General features: G+C 47.9%; 1 protein-coding gene across 1 annotated transcript; it reads left to right on the plus strand.

The window, feature by feature from the left end:
* Positions 1–5,749: 5,749 nt before the first annotated feature.
* FAM71A (family with sequence similarity 71 member A) lies at positions 5,750–17,666 on the plus strand. Its single transcript, XM_036271992.1, has 2 exons — positions 5,750–7,453; positions 17,610–17,666. The coding sequence occupies exons 1-2, from the start codon at positions 5,750–5,752 to the stop codon at positions 17,664–17,666; spliced, it is 1,761 nt and encodes a 586-aa protein (XP_036127885.1).
* The last annotated feature ends 7,531 nt before the right edge of the window (positions 17,667–25,197 follow it).

Raw genomic sequence — 25,197 nt, forward strand, 5'->3', positions numbered from 1 at the left:
GCACCAGCAGTTTCCCAGGACCAGGTTAATGCACTAGTTCCAGGGTGTATGTCCCGGGGTGCTGGCAACAACACAGTATTCTCTGTTCCCCAACAAGGTCTTAGCCTGGCACCCATTGTTTAAAGTTGCCCTCGCAGTGGGGATGCCCACATCTGCCACTGCATGTGGAACGCTGCAGGGTGATCTGGTCGGGGCTTTTCATGGTTAGTAGTGCCTGAGAGAGGCTTGTGGTTCATCCTTGAATGACCCCGCTCAGTTTTCAGGACATTTCTCAACAGTCCATTATAACGTTCTGTTAGCCCAGCTCCTGCTGGACTATAAGGGAGGTGCAGTTGCTGTTCAGTGTTGTGGCTCTCGGCCCAGTCTTGCACATAATGCCCTGTCATCACTGGCAAGGGACACGGATGCCACTCCACACAAGCTGTAATCATGCCAGTCGTTTTCAGTGGGAGGTCCCAGGCTTTAGCTGTTGCTCACAGGGTTTTCTGCCCGTATGCTTTACTTTCCTGTGTAGCCATGTAGCCAGGTCTTCCGCTGGGGCCTCTTCCAGCCATTGAATGTGAGCCAGCACACCCACTTCATCTTTCCCTGGACACTGTGACGGTGGATGTCCTGTGACATGACATAGGGTCATCTCCTTAGTCTCTACAGCCATCCTGCCCGCATGGAGTGTCCTCACAGTGGTCTGCAGTCCCGAGCATGCCCTTCAGGGGGCTGTCCTTTGCATGAGCCATCAGTATACTGTGCTTCAAGTGGTACTGGAGCCGTACCTGCTGTCACTGGCCCAAGGCCAATAGGCTCTTTCTTGAGTGTCTTTTCAGCAACTACTCCTGACACAAAGGTGACTGGCCCTGGTCATGTCTACAATTCCTGTCTAAGAGGGGATGTTGAATGGACATGTCTCTGCCCTGACCCTACCCATGACCACTGGCTCCAGAATATTTTTTATCATCCCAAAGAAAATCCGGTACCTATTAAACAGTCACTCAGCATTCTCCCCTCCCTTCAGTCCTAGGCCACCAATAATCTGATATCTGTGTCAATGGATTTGCCTCTTCTGGATATTTCATACAAATGGAATCATACAGTATGTGGCCTTTTCTATCTGACTTCTTTCGTGTAGCCAAATCTTGTCAAGGTTCATCCATGTTGTAGCATGTATCAGTACCTCATTGCTTTTTATGGCTGAATAATATTCGTCTACATGGATAGGCCAAATTTTGTTTATCCACTCATCTGTTGATGTGCAGGTGTATTTTAACAAAAAAGATGGCCTTTATCCTCCAGGAATGAATCTCTAAGGTGGGAGAGAAGAGGGCTGGGAATAGGGTCTTTCTCAGAACTTCCAGGGACAATTTAAAAATCACTTATTCTGTGACTAGCTCTGCGGGAGCAGCAATGAGGCAGGAGGTAGAAGGTCATGCTCCACACAGTAGAAGGTACAATGCTTCCCGACTGCTTCTGGCCGGTAAGGAGGTTCTGCAGGAGGGCCTTAGGCAGGCTCCTGGAATCGAAGCTTGCCTACACAGGCTGTTTTCACAAGTATGATGGACGGGGAGAGCCGAGGTGGCCCCTGGATTATTTACTTGTTTATTTAGTATTTTTAATCCTCACCTGAGGATACGTTTTTATTGATTTTAGAGAGAGAGAGGAAGGGAGAGGGAGAGAAAGAGAGAAACATCAATCAGTTGCCTCCCACATGCACCCCAACTGGGATTGAACCCTCAACCTGGGTATGAGCTCTGACCAGGAATTGAACCTTCAACCTTTCAGTGTACGGGGCGATGCTCCAACCAACTGAGCCACACCGGCCAGGACAGTCCCCTGGATAATTTTATTCCCAACTCAGTCCCGCCACTGTCTTGGATTCTGTCCATAATGTACGCACATACATAGAATTAATTATGCAACTTCTAATAATGCACAAAATGGGTCTTCTTGGATGTAATTACATTAGTCCAGTTTGAAAACATTTGGTCAGCCCAAGCTTCCTTTGTGAGGCAAAGTACTCAGTGGTTCAGAACAAAGACTTTAGAATCAGCTAGACCTACATTCAAATACTGCCCCCACTGCCCTTAGTCGAGTGAATTTAGGCAAGTGATACAACCTCAATTTCTTCACCTGTAAAATGGGGATGATAGCAAAAGTACCAAGCTCAATGGATTCTTGTAATCCTGTGTGAAGAGCATAGCATGGTGTCTAGGGAAAGCAATTTTTTTTTTAATCCTCACCCAAGGTTATTTTTTCCATTGATTTTTTCTTACAGAGTAGAAGGGAGGGTTGGGGAAGTAGGGGGAGAAAGAGTGAGAAAGAGGGAAAAATTGATGTGAGAGAGACACATCAAATGGTTGCATCTCACATGTGCCCCAACCCTAGGGCCAGGTAGTGAACCTGAAACCCAGGTATGTGCCCTTGACTGGGAATCAAACCCATGACCCATCAGTGTGTGGGCCCATGCTCTATCCAGTGAGCCACACTAGCCAGGGCAGAAGCAATTTTTATTTTTAAATAAAATTTTAATTTATTTTTATTATGCTGGTGAACCTATGGATAATTTTTTTACATTTTTATATTTTCCATTACTTTATTTTATTTCATTTTATTTTTGTTACAGATGTTTCTTCTTTTTTACCCCATTGACACCCTCCTCCCCATCCCCCCCACCCCATTCCCGGCTTTGTTGTCCATGTCCACTGGTTATGCGTACATGCATGTAAGTTCTGTGGTTTATCTCTTCCTTCCCCCACCACCCCCTCTTCTGAGGGTTGTCAGTCTGTACCCTACTTCCACGTCTCTGGGTCTACCCTGTTCCTCAGACTGTAATGATCATTATAGTACACAAATAAGTGAGATTATGTGGCATTTGTCTTTTTCTGCTTGGCTTGTTTCACTTAGGATAATACTTTCTAGGTCCCTCCATGTCGTCTCAAAGGATAAGAGATCTTTCTTTCCTACAGCTGCATAGTACTCCATTGTGTATATGTACCACTGCTTTTTTATCCATTCGTCTACTGATGGACACTTGGGCTGTTTCCAGATCTTAGTTATTGTAAATAGTGCTGCTATGAACATGGGGGTACATATATTCTTTCTGATTGGTGTTTCAGGCTTCTTAGGGTATATTCCTAGAAGTGGGATCACTGGGTCAAGTGGCAATTCAATTTTTAATTTTTTGAGGTAACACCATATTGTTTTCCAGAGTGGCTGCACCAGTCTGCATCCCCACCAGCAGTGTACTAGAGTCCCCTTTTCTCCACACCCTCGCCAACACTTGTTGTTTGATGATTTGTTGATGGCAGCCATTCTGACAGGTGTGAGATGATACCTCATTGTTGTTTTAATTTGCATCTCTCTGATGATTAGTGATGTTGGGCATTTCTTCATATGTCTCTTAGCCATTTGTATGTGCTGTTTGGAGAGGTGTCTATTTAACTCCTCTGCCCATTTTTTAATTGGGTTCTTTGTCTTCCTTTTGTTGAGTTGTATGAATACTCTATATATTTTGGAAATTAACCCCTTATCTGATGTATCATTGGCAATGATGCTCTCCCATACAGTAGGTTGCCTTTCCATTTTGATGGTTGTTTCTTTTGCTGTGCAGAAGCTTTTTAGTTTGATGTAATCCCATGTGTTCATTTTCTTCTTTGTTTCTGCCGCCTTAGGTGATGTATCAGTGAAAATTCTGCTGTGTATGATGTCCAAAATTTTGCTGCCTACATTTTCTTCTAGGATTTTTATGGATTCACGAGTCACATTTAAGTCTTTTATCCATTTTGAGTTTCTTCCTGTGTAGGGTGTAAGTTGATGATCTAGTTTCATTTTTTTGCATGTAGCTGTTCAATTTTCTTAACACCATTTATTAAAGAGGCTGTCTTTACTCCACTGTATGCTCTTGCCCCCTTTATCAAATATTAATTGAGCATAATGTCTTGGATACATTTCTGGGTTCTCTGTTCTGTTCCACTGGTCTATATGCCTGTTCTTGTGCCAGTACTAGGCTGTTTTGATTACCATAGCTTTGTAGTATAACCTGATATCCGGTATTGTGATTCCACCTACTTTGTCCTTCTTTTTCAAGATTGCTGTGGCTATTCGGGATCTTTTTTGGTTCCATATGAACTTTTGAAGTATTTGTTCTAGTTCTGTGAAATATATTGTTGGTATTTTTATGGGGATTGCATTGGATCTATAGATTGCTTTGGGTAATATGGACATTTTAATGATGTTAACTCTTCCAATCCATGAACAAGGTATGTGCTTCCACTTTTTTATATCTTCCTCTATTTCTTTTTTTAATGTCTTATAGTTTTTTGCAAATAGGTCCTTTACTTCTTTGGTTAAGTTTATTCCTAGGTATCTTAATTGTTTTGCCACAATGGTAAATGGGATTGTTTTTTCAGTTTCTCTTTCTGTGAGTTCATCATTGGCATATAAGAATGCCATTGATTTCTTTTTTTTTTTTTAAATTTTAAGTTGCTCTCTACATTGAGATATTTTATTTTAATTAATTAATTTATTTTTGTTACAGATGTTTCTCCTTTTTATCCCACTGATTCCCCATTCGCCTCCCTCCCCGCCCTGTCCTCAGCTTTGTTGTCCATGTCCACTGTTCATGCATACATGCATATAAGTTCTGTGGTTTATCTCTCTCCCACCACCACCTCTTCTGGGGATTGTCAGTCTGTACCCCACTTCTGCGTCTCTGGGACTACCCCATTCTTCAGACTGTTATGTTCATTATAGTCCACAAATAAGTGAGATCATATGATACTTGTCTTTCTCTGTTTGCAATTTTTAAGGTTATTATTATTATTATTTTTTATCCTCACCCGAGGACATTTTTGCATTTATCTTCAGATAGAACAGGAGGGAGAGAGGGAGGAAGAGAGAGGGAAACATCAACGTGAAAGAGACACATTGAGTGGCTGCCACCCTCACGACCCCAACCAGGGCCGGGGACAAACTGCAACCGAGGTACCCATGCCCTTAGCGGGAACTGAACCCAGGACTCTCTGGTCTGCGGGCCGATGCTCTAACCGCTGAGCCAAACTGGCCAGGGTAATTTCTAATGTTATTATTAAAGGTCATTGTCACCAACATTTACTGAGATTTTATGAAAGGATGGGCCAGGGACCAAGACTGCCAATTCTGGGTTATTTGATTAAATTAAACCTTGAGCTCAAATGGTTCAAATTTATTCCATCATCTTACGTTCCTACAGCTTTTGTCCAGTTTTTATTTTGGAACCCACCTGAGTCGCTGGCAGGGTGGGCCTTCCTCTATGGGGTCAATAGGTGTTTGGGGAAGTGATGGTGGCCCTGTCCTGAGCAGGTGGCTGGGGATGAGGACAAAGGGGTCTGTGACAGTGGCAGATCACAAAGGGCAGTGGAGTATAAAGGTGGCCACACAGGGAGTATAGGTTGAGAGAGTGGGGTTCACAGCCTCTTGGGGAAATAAAAATCAGAGGTGGAGGTGAAGTGCGGCGGAGCGAAGCCCACTCGACATCTCTACATCCTTGAAGAGGTTCAGTCTGGGGTCCAGGCGCCTTCCAGCCTCGCCACGGTAATCATTTGTGCTCCATCCCCACCCCTGCCTCTGGGGTCCCTGTGGGCTGGGGTGGGGTTGAGAAACCTCTGTAGAGCCATCTGTGTGACACAGGAGCATTCCTGCTCCCTCTTCTGCCAACGAGGCCAAGAAACAGAAGACCCAGGGACCGGTCTTGCCAGCCCTGCTTGTGATAAACAAAGTCATGAACAGGGAGTGTCTGTTCCCATATTACACGCCCCAGAGCGGCTCCAGTGCGGGCAAACTGCAGCGACAGCTGGACAAGGGAGAATACAGCATCTTCAAGCACGCATCAGTGTTTGAGAGTGACTTTATTCAGATCACGAAAAGAGGAGAAGTGATTGACGTGCACAACCATATCCGCATGGTGACCATGGGCATCGCATCCACCAGCCCCACTCTTCCACGACCAGATGTCATGCTGCTGGCCCGCCCGGCCACCGGCCTGGAAGAGCATGCCGGGCGCGGCAAAGTCACCAAGGGAAAAAGACGTACGGCTGCAAAGACCTTGGAGCTCACGAGGCTCCTTCCCTTGAAGTTTGTGCAGATCTCCATCCATGACCATGAGAAGCAACAGCTGTGCCTGAAGTTCAGCACTGGCCGCTCCTGCTACCTGCAGCTGTGTCCCCCTCCAGAGGATATGGAAGACCTATTTACCTGCTGGGAAAACCTCATTCACCTCCTGCGACCACCAGTGGACAAGAACAATATTTCTACCACTCCTGCCAGGAACGTGACGTGCGTGCCTATTTCGAAGGAAGAGGCCAGGAAGAGCCTGGCAGTGGCTAGTTTCCAAGGGAAAGAATATCAGGATCAGATCAGCACCGGAAGCCTCTCTGAGGTGGCTGGGGCCACCTCTGCAGCTTTTGCTGGGGGGCAGGGTGTCCAATATGACTCTCACATATTCACTGCCACCCCAAACACAGAACCTACAGAGCTTGACAAAGTGTCAGCTACAGAGGTGGCAGCAGGCACCACAGCAGGTGTTCTGAGCACGGACATCACCCAGTCTGCTGTCCCTGGACAACTAAGCATGGCCATAGAGGGAGCAGCCACCAAGGATCCAGGGGGAAGCAAAACCAGCATAGCCATTGCAGGGGTTGCCAACGTGTCCCCCAAGAGCATTAAAATGGCCTTGGCAGGTGCTGCAAACAAGTCCTCAGAGTGTCCCTCCAACACCAGCCTCTCCCCAAAGACCAGCATGATTGTTGTGATGGCAAAAGCAGAACCCACCAGCAAGACTGTTGGAGAAATAGCTAACGATCGTGCCGCAGAACCTCTCATCTCAACCTTGCCCAAGGAAGGCAGTGTGAGTGGACAGGTCGGGAGGCAGCAACGAGTGTCCCCCGCCAGGGCTGAAGCCCACAGCAGCAGAAGGGACAGAGCTCTCAGGAGTTCCCATCACCGCAGGGCAATTGACAACTGCCACAAGCCAGGGGGTTACAAGATACTCCAAAAACCACCTGGCTGGTCCTTAGCCGGGCAGAGACATGACGAAAAGGAGAAAAGTCTCAGCGGCCCAGGGGGCAGCAGGCCTGTCACCACGCACAAAGGCATCAGCCACGCTCCCATCACCAAGGACTCGAGGACTTCTCACAAATCAGGGAGGAGCTTGTCCACAGGTAGTTCAGGTTCCACGACCAGGAGACTCAGCAGGATCAGCTCTTTCTTGAGGAACATTAAGACCAATCTTACTACAAAAACAGTGGCCTCACCCCGCAGTAAGGATGTGGACTGTTTGGCTAAGACCGTGGGGAGGAACAACATGGAGGGCATTCTAGAGACAGAAGAGAGTGTCCAGGGACTGGAGATGATTGATAATACATCTGAGATCATGAAGACAGTGACCTTTGAGCAACTGGAAGTTGCAGAGGGGACTGGGGCTCAGGTGAGGATCCCTGGAGAGCCTATTCCATCTTTCCTTACTGCAGTTTAAATAAATATCGAGGTAATCTGAATACAATCAATACAATGCTGCTTTCTGCCTGAATTTGTCTCCCTTAGTCTAGTAGTGACCTCACAGTAGATTCTGTGATGTCAACTGTGCTGTAGCCTGAGACCCCAATGTCCGGTCAAGAGCAGCCCCGCCTCACCCCTGCTGGGCAGAGTGACCTTGTTCCCCGGGGCCATGGCTACAAGTCAGACTGTGTCCTGGGACGCTCCACCTCCACCATCTCTCTGTCCTTTTTATAAACATTTTCCCCCCCCCTCCCCCAAAGGTCCATAGACAAAGTAAGAACAGAGTTCACATCCCCTTGGCTTATTCAGGGAAGGGAAGGGGTACATCAGCATTTGTTGGCAATCAGCATGGGGGGGGGGGGCTTCTCGTCTAGACTTAGCAATCCATTCTTAGGTGTATACCTTGGAGAAACCCACGTTCTAGGAGACAGTTATGAGAATGTTCCTAGCAAAAATAATGTAACAGTACAACACTGGAAACAGCCTACATTTCCAACAACAGAATTGATAATACAGTAGGCTATGAGCATAGATAAACTTCTCATAATTTTTTAAGAAAACAAGTCACAGGATAGAATATAATTCCTCTTAGAGAACAGTTCGAAAACAAGATCAAATCATATACTGCACAGAGTACATGCTTGCTAAAACCAGACAAAAATAGAACAGTAAACAAAATCCAACACAACAGTTTTCTCTAGGGTGGAAAGTTAAGCGATCAAGTTGGTAAGCACAAGGCCTTCAGTGCTGTTGGGAATGTTCTGTTAAGCAGACAGTGGGTCTGTGGGCCTTGCATTTTTTTTTTTTTCCTTCACATTTTAATACCCTGAAATTAGAGATACAATCGCCTTGGCAGTTGTGATGAAATGATTGCCTCAGAGGTACCGTAACCTGTGCCTTCTCCTATATTTTCACTCTGAGTAAGTCTCCTTAACTTACATTTATTCTAGGTAAGTTATTACAAGAACCCTTGTTTGGTTATTAGGAAGTGAAGGAATGATATCCCTATTTTACAGAGGAGAACCCTGAGGCTCAGAGAAGGTATGTAACTTGCTATGGTCCTACAGTGGAAACTTTGCTTCTGCCCACCTCATGCATAACCGTCTGGGTTTGGGGAGGAGGCAGAGCAAACAAGTCTAAGAAGAATGAGCCACCACAAGAACCTGAGACATCAGCATTCTTACCAAAACCGTCCAAAACTCCACAGAGATGAGCACCGATCTTACTGGATTAAGGGGAAAGAGAGGTGTGGTTGCAGGGGAGCTGGTTTGCAAACTCCAGTGAGCTACCAGTGAGCTCGGAGCCCTTAGCTGGCCTTACCTCACGTGTCCAGACCACCCTTGAGCTGTGCCGGGCTCCCAGGCTTCTGTCCCCAGCCTCTGGCATGACCTGCACTGCAGCCCTAAACAGACCACCTGCCTGCAATTCCATGGCCCACTCCTGACGGGGCTGCCTCTCTGCAGCCCAGTCCTCCGCCAGATGCTAATTAACCTTTCGAAAGCTAGGCTCAGAGTGGTTTTTCTATCACCACGTCTTTGAGAACTTTCTTCTTCTAGGGTTCCGAAAACAAATCCTTAAACTTCACATGAAGGAGGTTATGAGTTAGGTCCCAGCATCCTTGTTGCCTGGACTCTCAGTCTGTGACAGAACTCACATGGGAGGGGGTCTAGAACTCCTGTTGGTCAAGGGAGTGGAGGTCCTGGGGGCACTGCGGAGGCCTACGCACATCCCGTTTCCTTTGGCAAAACAAGATCCTGACTCCAGGATGGGGAATTATTGGAGTGAGTCAAGTTATTCTTAAGAAGGGAACATGCCAGAGATTAGATACGAATTGGCCCTGTGAAGAAAACAACCTCAGAATCATTAACCTGCAGCTTCAGAGAAAACCAGGGGCTGCAGGGAGACAGAATTAATGGTTTACTCTCGACCAGCTTGTCCCTGGACTCAAGATGGGGAAATTACAAAAAGATCACATCACATTCTTTTCATCTTATGATTTCCACACAGGCAAGTGCAGGTAAACATTAATGTGGAACCAAAAAAAAAAAAAGGCAACAAAAACATGTGCATAGCACTTAGCCAATTTACATTTTTTTTTTTTTTTTGAAACATCGATGAGAGAGAACATCGGTTGGCTACCTCCTGCATTCCCCCCTGGGGGTCTGGCCCACAACCTGGGCATGTGCCCCGACTGGTAATCGAACCGGTGACCTCTTGGTGCATGGGTCCATGCTCAACCACTGAGCCACACAGGCCAGGCCAATTTACATTTTTTAATACACGTGGCCCTTCTGATTCTCACACCTCTCCACTTTGCAGATCAACAGACAGGAGTTAGAGCATTGAAAGGACTTGCTCAAGGCAGTAGGCGATGGTGCAGAGAGCAACCCCGGAGCAACAGCTTTCACACGGCACCTACTATGTGCTGGTCCTGGGTCCCTCACAGAGATCCAGAGATCCAGAGGCGGGGGATGAAACACACAGGGGTGAGTAATTAACACAACTCCCAGCGACAGATCCAGGCAGAGACTCGTGTTTGGGGAACAGGATCCATTTAGAGGAGGAGTTCTGGGACAAAGGAAGGAGGTGTGGGTGAGGGAAGGCTTCACTGAGGAATTGGCAGTCTTAAGGATGAATGGGCTCCGCCAGGTATAGAAAGTATGGAAAGCAAAGGGAAAGGTGGAGGAGGTGCAGAGGAGGAGTTGGGAGAAAATCAGGTCACGGAAAAAAACATGTGCAAAGTACAAAGGCTTGAAACATCCTCGCGTGTTGAGCAATTGCAAGTATTTCAGTATTGCTGGTTGGAGGACGGGGAGAAGCAGCCACAAGGCTGGAGAATCAGGCACCTGGATCCCTAGGGGCCTGGAGTGCTGTGTCAGTGTCTGGGTTTTGGGGAGCCACGGAAGGCCAGCACCTAATGGGAACATGATATCTGTGGCTTCAGGGTGGAGAGCTCATTGGCAGGGGGCTGTCTGGAGACAGAGATCTTCCAGAAAGCCACTGCATTAATCCTGGTCAGTGAAGGGGAGCCCTGAACCTCGGTGGCATTGGGGAGACAGAAAAAGGCAGAGTCAAGAGATACTGAAGAGATAGAAGAGGACCATTTTCCATCCCACATCCTGAAAGAGAAGGAGCTTGTGGTTTAGGCCCAGCAAGTATCTCAGGTGGAAATTACAAAAGTGGAGATGTCTTCCCCTGGGGTGACTGTTGGTTAGTAAAAGGGGTGGCGAGAAGAGAGACTCATGGGAAAGCAAAGAGGAACACGTTAAGATTTAAACAATATCTTCTAGATGGCTAAGGGGTAAAATATCAAGAGAAGCCAGCCAGTGGGGCTGTGGGGTTCCGGTGCTTGGAGATCCCGCAGAGGAGAGACCCCCTGAGCAGTTCCTTGTACATCTGGGCAGGATGTGTTCTCACCCCGGCCTCCTCCACTGGGAGAAGAGTCGCGGGGTAGAGCCCCTTGTGGCCAGGCCTGGGTATTGCAGGTTGGTTGAATGAGGGGAGCCTGTACTGAGGCAGAGTCACAGCCTCCCTTTCCTTTTGAGACACCACAGTTAGCCTAATGCTGATCCCATAGGTGTGACCTGGGGGACAGGAGGGGTCTGGGTAAAGGAGGATGTGTCTCATCCAAGCTGCATGGCTCCAGGCCCTTGGCAGTGGAGTGGCAGAATATAGAATGCCCCCCAGACAGGTCCCCTGGGAGGCGGGGAATTCAGACTCAAGAGCACAATGAGTGACCACCAAGAATAGGGGCAGGGTCCTTCTGCAGCCTGGAGGTCATTCGAGAAACAATTGTTGAGTACCTACTATGGGCAAGATAGGAAATCGAGGACCATAAAGATGTTCACCCACACACCCCAATAATACGAATCAAAGTGTGATGGTGGCCTTGGGCAGTGTTCACAGAGGAGGGCAGATCTGAGCAGAGAGACAGACTGAGCACCCCTGGCAGAAGGGATGGCATGACAGAGAAAGAGAAGGGTTTGGGAGACCAGGGGCTTGGGTGATGTTCACAGACAACAGACAAGGGCAGCGTGCCCAGGGGAGAAAGTGGGGTGTAAAGGGGGGTGAGCGTGTGGTGGGAAAGGAAGCTGGAAATAGAGGGGAAGCCATGACATGACCATAGGGCCAGTGATCCAGGGCTGAGGGGTACACAGAGTTGAACTCCCCGGGAGCAAAAGGGCAAGGGAAGCCCAGACTCTTCCCCTTTGCCGGCTGGAAGAACTTAAAATGTGTAATGGAGGCTCGTGTTTTCCCACACATTATCCAAGTACAATTTGTTTCACAGGTGTGCCAAAGTATTGATACACCTCATCCCAGGGGCACCTGGAGGACCAGGCCAGTAGGCTTTGGCTGTCAGGAGCCCCTGCTTGTACCTCAATGTGCCATCCCAATGTTGTCATTTTCTACATGCGCCATGGTCTGCAAAAGGCCGGGAAGTATCCAGCCGGTGTGGCTCAATGGTTGAGCATCGACCCAGGCACCAAGAGGTCGCCAGTTCGATTCCCAGTCAGAACACATGCCCAGGTTGTGGACCTGATCCCTAGTGGGGGCCATGTAGGAGGCGGTCAGTCAATGTTCTTTCTCATTGATGTTTCTGTCTCTCTCTCCCTCTCCCTTCCTCTCTCTATAAAAGTTGATAAAGGGAAAAAAAATTTTTTAACAAGGTCGGGAAGTATCTCTCTATATATGGACACATGCACACGATACAGTGTGACCTGCCGGGGTGCAGCAGCAGCAAGGAGCAGCTGAGAAGTGGCTGCCTTGGAAAGCCAGCTTGGTTCACATGGCAGCAGCTGACGCTGACCATGTCACCCCTGTTTAAATCAGGGCTGCCCTTATGACTTACTTGAAACCAATAGAATGTGATAGAAGTTATGCTGGGTGACCTCTGAGACTCAGTCAGAAACAGCTTCCACTTGGTTATCTAGGGACGACACTTGGCTCTGAGTGTCCAAATTCTGCTCCATATTGTATCTTTCCCACTAACATTGTCATAGCCTCCAGGACGCCGGCATTATGTAATTTATGCTGGTCCAAGAGAAATTAGAAAAATAAGAATAAAGATAGCAAATTCTTCATAAAATTTTCATAAAGCTAAATTAGTTTTTTTATTTAAAAAGAAAAACCCTATCCTTAAAAAAAAAAAAAAAAAAAGAACCTATCCTTTGCTTTGAGATCATGCCCTGCCTTCTGTTTTTTAACATTTTCTTTTGAAGTATAACACACATACAGAAAAGTGTACAAGTTGATGCCATTTACAAGATAAGAGACCCCAGGTACCTAGCACCTGGTGAAGAGTTAGAGCATCACCACGCTCCCAGGAGCCCCTCACATTCTCTTTCAGTCACTACCCCCAAGGGTAACTACTATTCTAACGTCTAACACCATAGGTTCATTTTGCTTGCTTTTTCAACTTTATATAAATGGAATCACATACCATGTACTCTTTGAATGGTTTCTTTTTCTTGATATCATATTTATGAGATTTCTGGCAATAATTCATTACGATTGCAATAATTCAATCTGGCAATAACTTAATACATTATACAGTATTCCTTTGTGTGAATATACTACAATTTATTTATTCATTCAGCTGTTGATGGGCATTTGGGTTATTTCCAGTTTGGGACTATTAGAAAGAGTGCTGCTTTGAACATTTATATACAGATCTTTCAGTAAAAATATACATAAACTTTTGTTGGGCATATACTTAGGAATGGAATAGAATATGTGCCTCTGTTCAGCTTTCGATGATACTGCCAAGCTATTTTCCAAAGCTGGCTGTGTCATTTCATACTCCCAACAGGAATGTATGAGGATTCTGGTTGTTCCGGACCTTTGCCAACATTTGATGTTGCTTATCTCTTTCGTTTTAGTCATTCTGATGGGATATACTGCCTTTTCTTTCTTTTTCATAACAAAATATACTTTTAAAAAATGTAATATGGTGACCTAGTGAAAACAGTAGTTTTGTTGTAATGTCCTTAATAGAGAAAATTAAAAGTTGGCATCCAAATTAGTTTTGAAATCTCAAACATCTCCAAAATCTTGAAAGTCTTATTTATACTTTTTAAAGGGTTTTCATAGCAAGGGGGCTTATATTTTCAAACCTTTCATACCACCTTGTTCCGGTACCTTTTGTTTTATAACAAACTACCCCAAAAGCTTGTGACTTAAAACAACAGCCTTTTTACAACTATGTATCGCAGATACTTCTACATCAGGAATTTGGACAGGGCTCAGCCGGGCAATTCTTCTGCTACCTGTGGTATCAAATGGGGTTGATCAGTACTTTGGTCTGGAGAGTTTAAGGCTTTATTCACATGTCTGGTGCCTTGAGGGAAATGGCCAGAAGGTGGGGCTCAGCTGAGATTATCAACAGGAATGCCTGAGTGTGGCCTCTCCAGCATGATGGTCTCAGGTAGTCAGACTGGCTTCCCTCAAAGCAAGTGTCTCAAGATACCCAAGTGGAAGTTGCTTCTGACTGAGCCTCGGAAGTCATCCAGCATAACTTCTTGTACATTCTGTTGATTACAAGCAAGTCATAAGGCCAGCCCAGATTTTAAGGGAGGGGAACTAGGTCCCACCTTTGCAAAGGGAAATGGCAAGGTCTCATTGTAAAAGAGCACAGAGGTAGGGGTGGCAATATTATTGTGGCCCTCTTTGGAAAATACAATTTGCACCCCGCCCACCACCCTGACAAAGAAGCCTGGTCATTGTGGCCCTGAGGTGTTTGTGGTGGCCACCTCTATCTTTCATACTTTCCCTTTCCTGCTACCCCTCTCTTTTACTCTCCCCTCTTCCCTCTTCCCTCTTTCCACTTGCTTTTCTTAATCCCTTCTCTTTCTCCCCATTTTCGGTTCATTACACTCACAGGGACACCCACTGGAAAGGTCTTAGTCCCCTCCTCCCCATCTCTCCCTAGTATCTTCAAGCTCTTCCGCCCCTGGGTGACAGATTACTGGGATGCCTAGAACCACAGCATGTCAGGACCAGAAGTGTCTTAACTAATCCCAGAAGCACTTTACATATGAGGAAGTTGAAGCCTAGAGAGGAGAGGTATTTTCCCAAGGTCCTACTTCAAGTAAGTAACACAGTTCCGGCTAGAGCAGCACAAATGTGGCCCAGAGTGGGTCTCAAAGAATGTTGACACTTGCTTTCCATTTCTGACTTCCTGAAACTAAAGCCATTGTTTCTGTTTCACATTCATTGCCTCAATATTGCAAAGTCCTTCTAGCCTCTTGGTCAAGGAGTGAAACCAATACTGGCAGCTTCTTTCCCAGAAAGGCCTGTCCTAGCCCTGGCCTTTGGGGATGGCTGGGTGGGGAGGGGAGCTTGTGGATGGAGTAACCACCCCCCTTCAACCATCTCACTGCACCCCAGATATAGCAAGTAAGTCTTTTCTTTCTGATCCTGAAGTCCAAGAATTCTCTGAACTCAAGTATCAACTAGCAGCCAGTTTTTAAAATGTGGGAGCATCTGGAGATGGTGAATTTAATTTCGGCTCATGATGACTGAAGTCAGGCAGAGGATAAATCAGTGGTGACACAGGGCGAGAAGACGACTGTATGGCCAGGCCCAAGAGACAGCAACTCGGTTATGTTCAAGTCTGTTTCCTTTGATAACTCCAAACAGGAAGAGGCAAGGGCCCACCGTGGGGATCCCAGGCTTGGCCCCCAGACATCCCATAGTATAGGGGCTGGATCTTGAGGGGAAAGCAGGGGCTGGAGAAAACACAGGGTGTTGGCACATTGCTCTGGCATCTGAATAGTAATAAGGTGGAGAACAGCCTGCTAAGGAGCCTCTCGGAAGCTCTTGTAATTCACCAGCTCAGACTTTCTGTCACAAGATATTCAGCTCTGCAAATCAATGTACTGTCAGGGAAGTCACCTTGGACCAACAATGTGAGTCCCCAAGGCTGTAGAAACAGCATCTTTGGAGGACTCTATCGACAAGAAGGGATGGAAATAATTATTTTAATTGGTATAGCCTGTAACCTCCGTTAGAGGAGTAGCCATGACTTACTATTTCTGGGTCCCTCGGTCTTACACATATTAGAGGTTGCATAAAAGTTTGTTATGAACACCCACAGTCATTCCCCTGCATCTAAGCACAATGCCACCAGGGTGTTACATTCTGCCTTCCAGCAGCTCTCTGCCAGCTCTAACTGATGGGAGGCCCAGGACATGGAGAGTCACCACAGTGAGGTTTAGTCCCTCCTTGCCCACAGATCCCAGACTAACAGATCCTCCTCAGGGGTCCTTTATTGGGCGTGGTAGAAACAAGTCATGCGGGTCCCATGCCTTTCTTCTTCATTTTTAAAAAATATTTTTATTGATTTTTTTTTTAGAGAGAAAGAGAAAGGAAAAGTGAGAGAAAAACATCGATGTGAGAGAGAAACATCGATTGGCTGCCTCCTGCACCGCCCCCCCTACCAGGGATTGAGCCCACAAACTGGATATGTGCCCTGAGTGGGAATTGAACCTGCAACCTTTTGGTGCATGGGAGAATGCCCAACCAACTGAGCCACATTGGTCAAGGCTATGTCGTTCTTCTTGCTGGGGTCCCTTCCTCCAGCCTGTGTGCTCCTTCCTGCCAAACAAAGAAAGGAGCCATTTCTTTTCCTCCATACTCCCCTCCTGGAGGGCATGGGGATGGGGGAGTGGGGGGAGACATCATCAGCTAATAGTGTCATTTCCCAGCCTGTGGTTGGCCGGAGCTCATGCCTGGCTCTCATCCACACAGCCTATCGCTGTGGCTGCATCAACTTGAGTGGAAATGGTAAGAGCAGCTGCCACACTGGGCACAGAACCACGAAATAGGAGCCCATCCCATGCTTCTCTCCAAGTTCTCCAATCTTCTCGTTGCATATTATTTGGGACCTCTGTGTGTAATGACAGTGGTATCTACTGAGTGCTTCCTCTCTGGCAGCCACTATTCTAGGAACGCTAGAGGGACTATTGTGTTTAGTTCTTTCTCTACAACTCTGTGAAGTAGGCATTATTATTCCCATTTTACAGATGAAGAAACCAAGGTACAGACAAGTTCAAGTAACTTACCCAAGGCCCCCGTGGTGGAGCCAGGATTAAATCCCACTGGACCCCACACACCTGACCCCTACCTTGGGCTGACTCCATGGAGTTCTGGCCTTAGAAGGGATCTGAGCCTATATCTGGCGAGTGGCCACCCTACAACCAACTGTCAATAAACTCCATGGCTTAGAACTCTGAGCACAGTATCGGGTACCACTCTCTCCCCTGGCTGTGGGGACCATTCCATTTCCCCCCACTTCTCTGCCACAGGCAGTGCCTTCCGCTTAGGCTCAGCAGCGTCCTGGCCCTGGGGGAATGAGCAGCATGTGTGGGCAGAGTGGCTTGTTCCTTCTTCTGGAAAAACAACCCGAAGTTCCATCCTCCTGTTGTGTCTCACCTGGAACCACTTTAAAATCTGTCATCTGTACTTTCAGGCTGTGACATCTTAGAGTCTAAGGCTTAGACAGTCCCTGGAAAGACCCAAGGGATGACATTCCAGACTCCGGCAAGAAACTCCAGTGTGGCAAGGAAAGAAAGTAATGGCCCCTGGGGAACCGCCTGGCCCCCCACTCTCTAACTTTGATCTCTAACTTCCTAGATAACAAAAGTCCACTCTCCATTCTAGCTAGCCATGCAATGCTTGCCCATCAAATTGCCGTACTTACCCAACCACTCTTGCTCCTTTTTACCTCTGCCCTCTCTCTCCTTTTCCTTCCCCAGGGCTCCCCAACACATGGTCTGTGTCATCTCCAGTGAGACTCTCTGTCCCCCCTCCTTCCACCCTTCTACTCAGATCTAAGGATCCCTCCTCACCCAGTTCGTGTCACACTGAACCTAACCCCCACACATGCTACAGGACTCCAATCCCCTCTCTTAGACTTCAACACAGTAAGGATAAAGCTTCAGCACCCAGAACACAGAGGATCCCTTGATAGAGTTCTCAGTGGGCCCAGGATGTGTTCTGCAGGCCGAGGGGATGAGGGGACCTCCTGTCTACAAGTCTACAAGGGCTGCTCTCTGTCTGTCTCTGTCTCTCGGTCTCTGTCTCAGGCTGAAGCCTTCCTCTACCACTTCCAGGAGCTGGAAAGCTGGAGCCCGATTGCATGAATTCTCTGGGTTCCTCTGACTCGGAGTCTAGGACTTCTATGGAATGCTAATTTATGCAAACTGATGCAAATAAATACAGAATATGTGACCCTGGATTTACTGGAAATCAGAGGTTCTCTTGATGGGAAGACTTAGGGAATTTTGGAATCTACTTCCCAAGAGAAATGTAAAAATAGAGTGGCCTCCAGTTGGGGGATGGGGAGAGATGTGGCTGGAAGTCATTCAGAGGAAGGAGCATGGTCCGGGTTCCATGTCATTTCTAAGTGACTCAGCAAAAGTCAGAGGAAGAGCAATCATCCGACCACCAAGCCGTGCTCCCTTCTCTTCTGTTGGCTCTGGGCTCTTGTTCAGCTCTGAGCTCTGCTGAAACCACTCCACAGTGTATATGCTGGAGAGCAGAGCCCCCAGGGTATCCCACATTTTTATTTTATTTTTCTTCATTGATTTTAGAGAGAGAGGAAAGGAGAGGGAGAGAGAGATAGAAACATCGATGAGAGCCCTGGCCAGTTTGGCTCAGCGGTTAGAGCACTGGCCCGTGGACCAGGGAGTCCTGGGTTCGGTTCCTGCTAAGGGCACATACCTCGGTTGCAGTTTGTCCCTGGCCCCGGTTGGGATTGTGCAGGTGGCAACCAATTGATGTGTCTCTCTCACATCAATGTTTCTCTCTCTCTCTTCCTCCCTCTCTCCCTCCTGCTCTATCTGAAGATAGATGCAAAAATGTCCTCAGGTGAGGATAAAAAAGAAAAGAAACATCGATGAGAGAGAACATTGATTGGCTGCTTCCTGCATGCCCCCTACTGGGGATTTGGCCCACAACCTGGGCATGTGCCGTGACTGGGAATTGAACTAGCGATCTTTTGGTGCATGGGTCGACGCTCAACCACTGAGGCACACCAGTCGGGCTCCCACATTTTTAGAAATGGGCATTTTACTTACATCCCACTTCCCATGGCAACACTCCGCTGTTCTCCTTTCCCTTTGCATCTCCTGTATTGACCGTCTTCTGCTTGTCCCTCATTGTGTATACTTGGTCAAGTGAACGGAACCTTCTGGAACCTGGCCAAGGGTGCTAGGTGGTCCGGATGTTCACATAAAGAAGACTCCAGAGGATAGCTGGCAGGTAAGTCAACTCAGGCACAAAGCCTTAGGCCCCTCATTTCCAGGAGGAGGGAGAAAGGACCACTTCAAGAAAGGACAGGAGAGAGAAGGGGGGCCCAGAAGCAGCAGCCTATTCTTCTGCCCCTAAGCTGAGATGTGATGAATAACTCCAAAAGGCAGAAACCGACCTTAAAGAGCTCAAGAGAAGAAACGACTTTTCCAAAATATTTCCAAGAGTCCACTAAGATTCATCAGAACATTTTTACCTATATGAACATAAATACTTGGTGTTACCATGGAAGTCATTTTCTCTGGTTCTTTCTTTCAACCAGAGAACAGCTGTTCCTGGCTATTAGGATAATACTCCAGCAAACCCTTAACACATGCCATGAAAAGGCCTTAAGACAAGCTCCCCCAAGAATCAGGGGCCACCTCATCACTGAACCCCCACGTGATAGGGAGCATTTGGTATTGATCCTTGTTCCCCTCATCACGGGTAGAGAACCTTTTTCCTGCCAAGGGCCATTTGGATATTTATAACATTGTCCATGGGCCATACAAAATTATCAACTTAAAAATTAGCCTGCTATTGCCCAGCTGGTGTGTCGCAGTGGTTGAGCATCAATCCATGCATCAAGAGTTCGCTGGTTGGATTCCTGGCCAGGGCATATGCCCAGGTTGTGGGACAAATCCCCAGGGGCGGGGCATGCAGGAGGTGGCCAGTCGATGTTCTCTCTCATCAATGTTTATCTCCCTCTCCCTTCCTTTCTCTCTAAAGTCAATAAAGAAAATTAAAAAAAAAAAATTAGCCTGCTATATTTGGTCAGGCTGATTTGGTGAGCCATAATAATTGGTATTGATTTCAGTGGCCTTGTACGGCCCAAGGCCCAGACGTTCCCCACCCCTGCAACCAGATAGAAAACTTGTCGAGGGCCAACTTTCAGCTAGTCAGTATTTGAGGTTACCCAGAGGAATAAAAAAGTGCTCGTTTGTACAGTTAGAAGGAAAGGGCACCCTGTGTGTCAAGTGCATTTTATATCTTTTAAGTCTTGCAACAGTCCCACTAGGTATCTATTCTTTCCGCTGCCAGATGATGAAACCAAAGCCAGAAGAGTTAAAGTCATTTGCCCAAGGTCACACAGCGGATGAATGGTTGTAGCAGAACCTCCTACTACTCATTAATATCCGTTTTTCTTTTTCTTTTTAGGCACATCTTAAATGACATTTTCTAGCCCTCTTGTGTTATAATATGGACATGGCCCCACAGCAGTGACCAAGGAATAGTAGGTACCTGCCCATGTCCAGTCACTCCTGACAGAGCAGCAGCTGGCCACCAACACTCATGCCAACCAACATTCCTGGCACACCTGGAGTCCTGAACCTATGCCCAGTGACAAGCACTAACAAACCAGCGGTTGTGTAGGCGCTATTAGTAACCCACCCAAAAGCCTCTCTACCCCTTTCTTACTAACAAAATCCCAAGTTTTCACTTGTTCATACATCCACCTGGCCTAAGTGGGTGGATAATTGATCAGTCCCAGCCCCTTGTCCAGTGATTGACTTAATGCTATACCTATGACCCAGTTCTGGCTAAAGACACTCAAGAGAAAACTGCTAGGAGCTTCTGGGAAACACTGTCCTCACTGATTGCACCCATATCCCCTTTCTTCCTGCTTGAGAAGCTGCTACATGAGAAGAAAAGCTTGGAGCAACTGCAGCCATCTTGCCACCATGAGGGGAGATGGCGGCAGTTGTGAAGAAGACAGAAAGAGAAGGTGGAAGAACCTGATGATCCTTTGATCATCTCTCAGAGACACCACACCAGTCGCATAATCACCTCCCTCTGTTCTGCAGTTTCCTGTGATGAATCAGCCCCTATCATTTCGTTCTTTATTCCAAGCATTTTGTTATTTGCAGCTGAAACATTCTGATATATTGATTCACTGAACTGGACTGTTTCCAAAATAATTAATTGTTGGAACTAGAAGAGACCTGGGAGATGAACTAGCTTTGAGTTTCTTTGTTTTCTGGTTTAATTCTCACCTGAGGATATTTTTCTATTTATCTTCAGAAGAGTGGGAGGGATATAGAGGGAGAAAAAGGGAGAAAGAGAGAGAAACATCAATGTTAAAGGAACACATTGACTGGTTACCTCCCACATGACCCCAACCAGGGCCGGGGCGAACCACAACTGAGATACATGCCCTTGGTAGGAATTGAACCCGCAACTCACTGGTCCATGGGCCGATGCTCTACTGCTGAGCCAGGGCGCTGTGAGTCTCTTTGTAAGAGAAGAATCTGAGGCAGATGCAGAGGCAGAACCAGCAGGAGAACCTGGGCCTCCTGAGTCTTACCTCCTGACAGATTCCCTAACACAGTGAAGACAGGGCGTCCAAGGCGGGGGCACTGGTGGACAGCTACAGGGTCAGAGCCTGGATCCTGGCATCTGAGAGTCGTGGGCAAAGGGGCAAAAAGCGCAGAGTGGGGCTGAGGTTGGGCAGGGCTGTGGCCAGAGACACCTGAAACAGCAGAGCCTGACGAAGGGCAAAGTGTCTCCCCAGCTGTGTGTCAGGGCGTGGGTGCGCACACACCCCTTTGCCCGGGGCTTTACTTCCCAGGCTCCCTGAGTCTCTGGGATCTCCTGTCTCCTCACTGGCCCGACAGCAAGATCCTCTTCCCCTCATGGACGAGGGCTTTTTGTGGGTCTTGGTTAGTTTCGTGCCCTGTACTTGGACAAAAGAGATCCTGAAGAGAGGCTAGAAGTTAACTTTTATATTCTGCAAAGTAGCAAAACAGTGAGCTAACCCTAGTGGAATATGGGTCATGGAAACTGCAAGCTGGCAGAGGTGCCAGTGGGCTGTGACTTCTTCAGAAGCTTCACCCCGCCCCCCACCAGCCTCGACCCCAAGTCATGGTAAATTTTCTATGTCAACTTAGCTGGGCCACCAGGGTGCCTAGATATTTGGTCATATGTATTCTGGGTGCTTCTGTGAAGGTGTTTTTTCTCTCTCGATCCTCACTTTTATTCCTACTCTGGGCTTCTTAACTCCCTTTTCATCTCCTAAAAAAAAAGAAACTGGAGAAAACACTTAAACGGAAATCGTATTGTCTCCTTCCCCTCCAAGCCAGCTCCATGGCTGAGTGTGTCAGTGGAACCCCTTCTAGTCCCCCAGGCACTATCTTTGATGCCACCTCCTTCCACATCCCTGCAGGAGCTATGTCCAGACCAATTAGCTTCAGATGTTTCTTCGCCAGGCCTTCCCTGTGACCCCAGGAGAGAGGGGGTGAGCATTGGGAACCCAGAGAAAAGTTCCTACTCCCCTTCCCCAGCCTCACTCAGGACCTGGCAAGGAGAGGTGGGTACAGGTAGGAGGTAACCCACCTTCAGTCCTTCCCACTTCAGTCTGCCTCCTTCACCAATGCCAGTGTTCCCAGTGCCCAGCACATCCTGGGTTCCTGCCAAATGTTTGTGGAATGAATGAATGAATGAATGAATGAACGAACGAACAAACGGACGAACATGAACCAAAGCTGCCAAGAGCAGAGACTGCTGGATGGAGGAGTCTCCAGTCTCCCCGGCTGGCGCACCAGTGAGTCAGGCAGCTCTGCACACCTCCAAGGCAAAGCTCTGAAAACCATTAGCAGGCCATTGGCTCTGACTCAAGCCCAGCTGGCATGGGGTGGGCTTATTCACCCTGCTGCAGAGTTCACACACTGGGTGCCCATCCCTTGGACCAGTAGGATCGTCTCTCATACCCATCTCCCCCACCCAGATCCAGTCTCAGGTCTTCTGCTATTGTTCTATTTGGGCAAGGGTGTGGGGTGGAAGCTTCTAAAAGTGGCGGGGGTGGGGGTGGACTGTGGCTCACTGCCTATACACTACCAGGGACAGGCTCACCGTAGGTGGATAAATGTCAAAGGAAGAAAAATGGAGTTATTAACCGCTGATTAGGTGCCAGCATCTTGAACACAGAGAAGTCATTCAGGCCACACAGCAGTTCTGGGAGATGGGTCCTACCTACTCAGCCCATTTTTGCAGATGAGAAAACAAACACAGGCAAAGAAGTTCAGAGACTTCTTTAAGACTTCACAGCTCTTTTTATGTGAGTTGGTTCCTAGCGGGTCTTTTTGCTCTAAAGGCCAGGTCCCTTCTACCAACCATAAGAACTGAAATGAATTTGGGACCTGGAGGAAGGAGCCCTGGTGTCTGGAGTCCACACAGTTATTGCTCCTCCTTCTCCACCTCCAGGCTGAGGAGGGGAGGGTGGCAGCTCCTTCCAGGTCTCAAGGAGGCCTTGCTAAGGCTGGCTCTCTCTGGCCTCTCAGATGCCCAGGGTGGGGGAGGGGGACTCCTTCTGAGACCCACAGGGCCTGGGTAGGGTCTGATTGCCAAGAATGGGCCTCCTAGTTCTACCTCAAATCCCAAGGGCTTCCTCTTTTTGCTGGAGGCCTTGGGGCCCATAGTAAACAGCCAGAGACAAAACACAAGCCTCTCTCTGGAAGGACCAAGTGTCTCAGGGGTAAGATGACAGGCAGAGCCAATGTATCTGGGAAGGAGACACCATTCAGCACTTGACCCCAAAGCACAGCGAGCCGGTTAGGAGAGTGTGCTTGGGCAGAGAATTCAGGCAGGATGGAAGCATCGGAGGTCAGGGCCTAGGCAGGTTTATATATCGGCCCACCATCCTCCCCAAGCATGCTCAGTTCTGACAGGCAGCCGACTCCAACGGGAGTCTGTGCTCTGCCTTCCAGAGCTCTGTGCTCTTGAGCAAGTCACCTGGTCTCTCTGACAGTCCCTTCCTGGACATCATCATACATTTCAGAAGCATAAATGAGATGGTGCATGTGAGGGAAGCACTGCCCAGTAAAGCATACGAGAGCAATGGAGAGAAGACATTCAATCAACATTTGTTAAATAAGCCTGTTCTGCAATTGCAGCTTTTATTTTATTGGATTGGGGTTAATAGTCCCCCATATCTCCTTATTCTCCTTTTGATTTGTATTTGGATGGTTGGGGAATGACAATGAATACAGAGGGTCTAGTATGTGCTAGATCAGTCCTTCTCAAAATTTGGTACCTAGACAGATTGTAGCAACATCTCCTGAAATGCAAATTAGAAATGCAAATTCTTGAGCCTCAGACACACTGATTTAGAAACTTTGGGTGAGGCCCAGTGACTAGCATTTTTAATAAGTTCTCTGTTGATGCTGATACAGCTAAATCCACTCAATTAAGTGCTTTACATAAATGTCTCATTTAGTTGCATAAAAGCCCAAGGAAGTGGGAATTAATATCTCTGATTTACAGATGAGAAACGTGGGGTTTGGAGAAGTTAGTAATTTGCCCCAGATCCTCGCCTGGCAAGTGAACCCATGGTGTATGTGGCCATGCACTACTATCTTCCCACCTCACTACTACAATGCCTCTCAGAAGTGGGGTGGTTCTGTACCAGGAGGGTTTCCTATAGCATATGTGGGAGGCAGGAATACCTGGAGAAGATGAAACATCCCCCTGGGCTGATGAACAGAATAGGCAACCGTTTTTAAATAATTCACAAGATCAACTGGACTCTTGTCTTTTATAAAAATAAGCAACTATTTAGTGCTAGGGCTGTCCCACTATGAGTTGGCTCTAAGAAGGCATCACTACTAGCTTGCAAGGTGCCCAGAGCACCCGCCATCTGCCAGCATGAGTTTGGGCGGCTTTGGGATCTGTTGCGGTGCCCGAGAATGACGACACCATCAGTGATGCACTGAGCTCCCATGGCTGAAGGCGGTGTTCTAGAGGCTTTGCAATTTATTCTCCACCCAGCGTCATTATGCCCTTTAACAAATGAGAAAATTGAGGTCTAGAGAGGCTCAGAGACAAAAGGTTCTGGCTTATCCGGCTCTGACGACCGTTCCTTCCTTTATGCTACGTGCTGAGAAGCCAGTGCTCAGATCCAGGCAAATCTGGTCCTGGCTTCCGCACTCAGGTCCACTTCCCCCCTGGGCTCCAGGCCGCAGAAGAAAGCCAACTGGAGCTCACCGGCGGCGCTGGAGGGGCGGGCGCCAGGTGCGGAGCCAAAGGGCCCCAAGAGAGACCTGTCAGCGGCCACGAGATGGCGCTGTGGCTCAGGAGACTCGGGGTCTGACACGGTCTCCGCGGACCGAGGACCGAAGCTTGGCAGACGGGACCCATCAAGTCAGAGACGCCCTGCTAAGGATCCGACCCGAGGGTGCGGAAAGAAGTTGCTGCAGACGCTCTCTCCCCACCCCCAAAGGAATCCCTCGCCCCTTCCTCCTTCCCCCTGGCCCCGGCGTGGAGGCCGCATCAGGGGGAGCCCGAGGCCGGGCGGACGGGACTGCGGCGACTTTCTGGCTGCGCGCAGGAGAAAGACTTCTCCCCGCCCCTCCCTTCCTCTTTCCCGGCTCAGCTCCTCCCCCGCCCGGC

This window comes from Molossus molossus, unplaced genomic scaffold (genome assembly GCF_014108415.1).
Source record: "Molossus molossus isolate mMolMol1 unplaced genomic scaffold, mMolMol1.p scaffold_m16_p_20, whole genome shotgun sequence".
Lineage (NCBI taxonomy): Eukaryota > Metazoa > Chordata > Mammalia > Chiroptera > Molossidae > Molossus > Molossus molossus.

Coding starts and splice junctions, on each gene's coding strand:
- FAM71A (XM_036271992.1), top strand. CDS start 5,750: ATGAACAGGGAGTGTCTGTTCCCATATTACACGCCCCAGAGCGGCTCC. Junction 7,454..17,609: donor CAGAGGGGACTGGGGCTCAG/GTGAGGATCCCT, acceptor TCTCTGTCTCAG/GCTGAAGCCTTCCTCTACCA.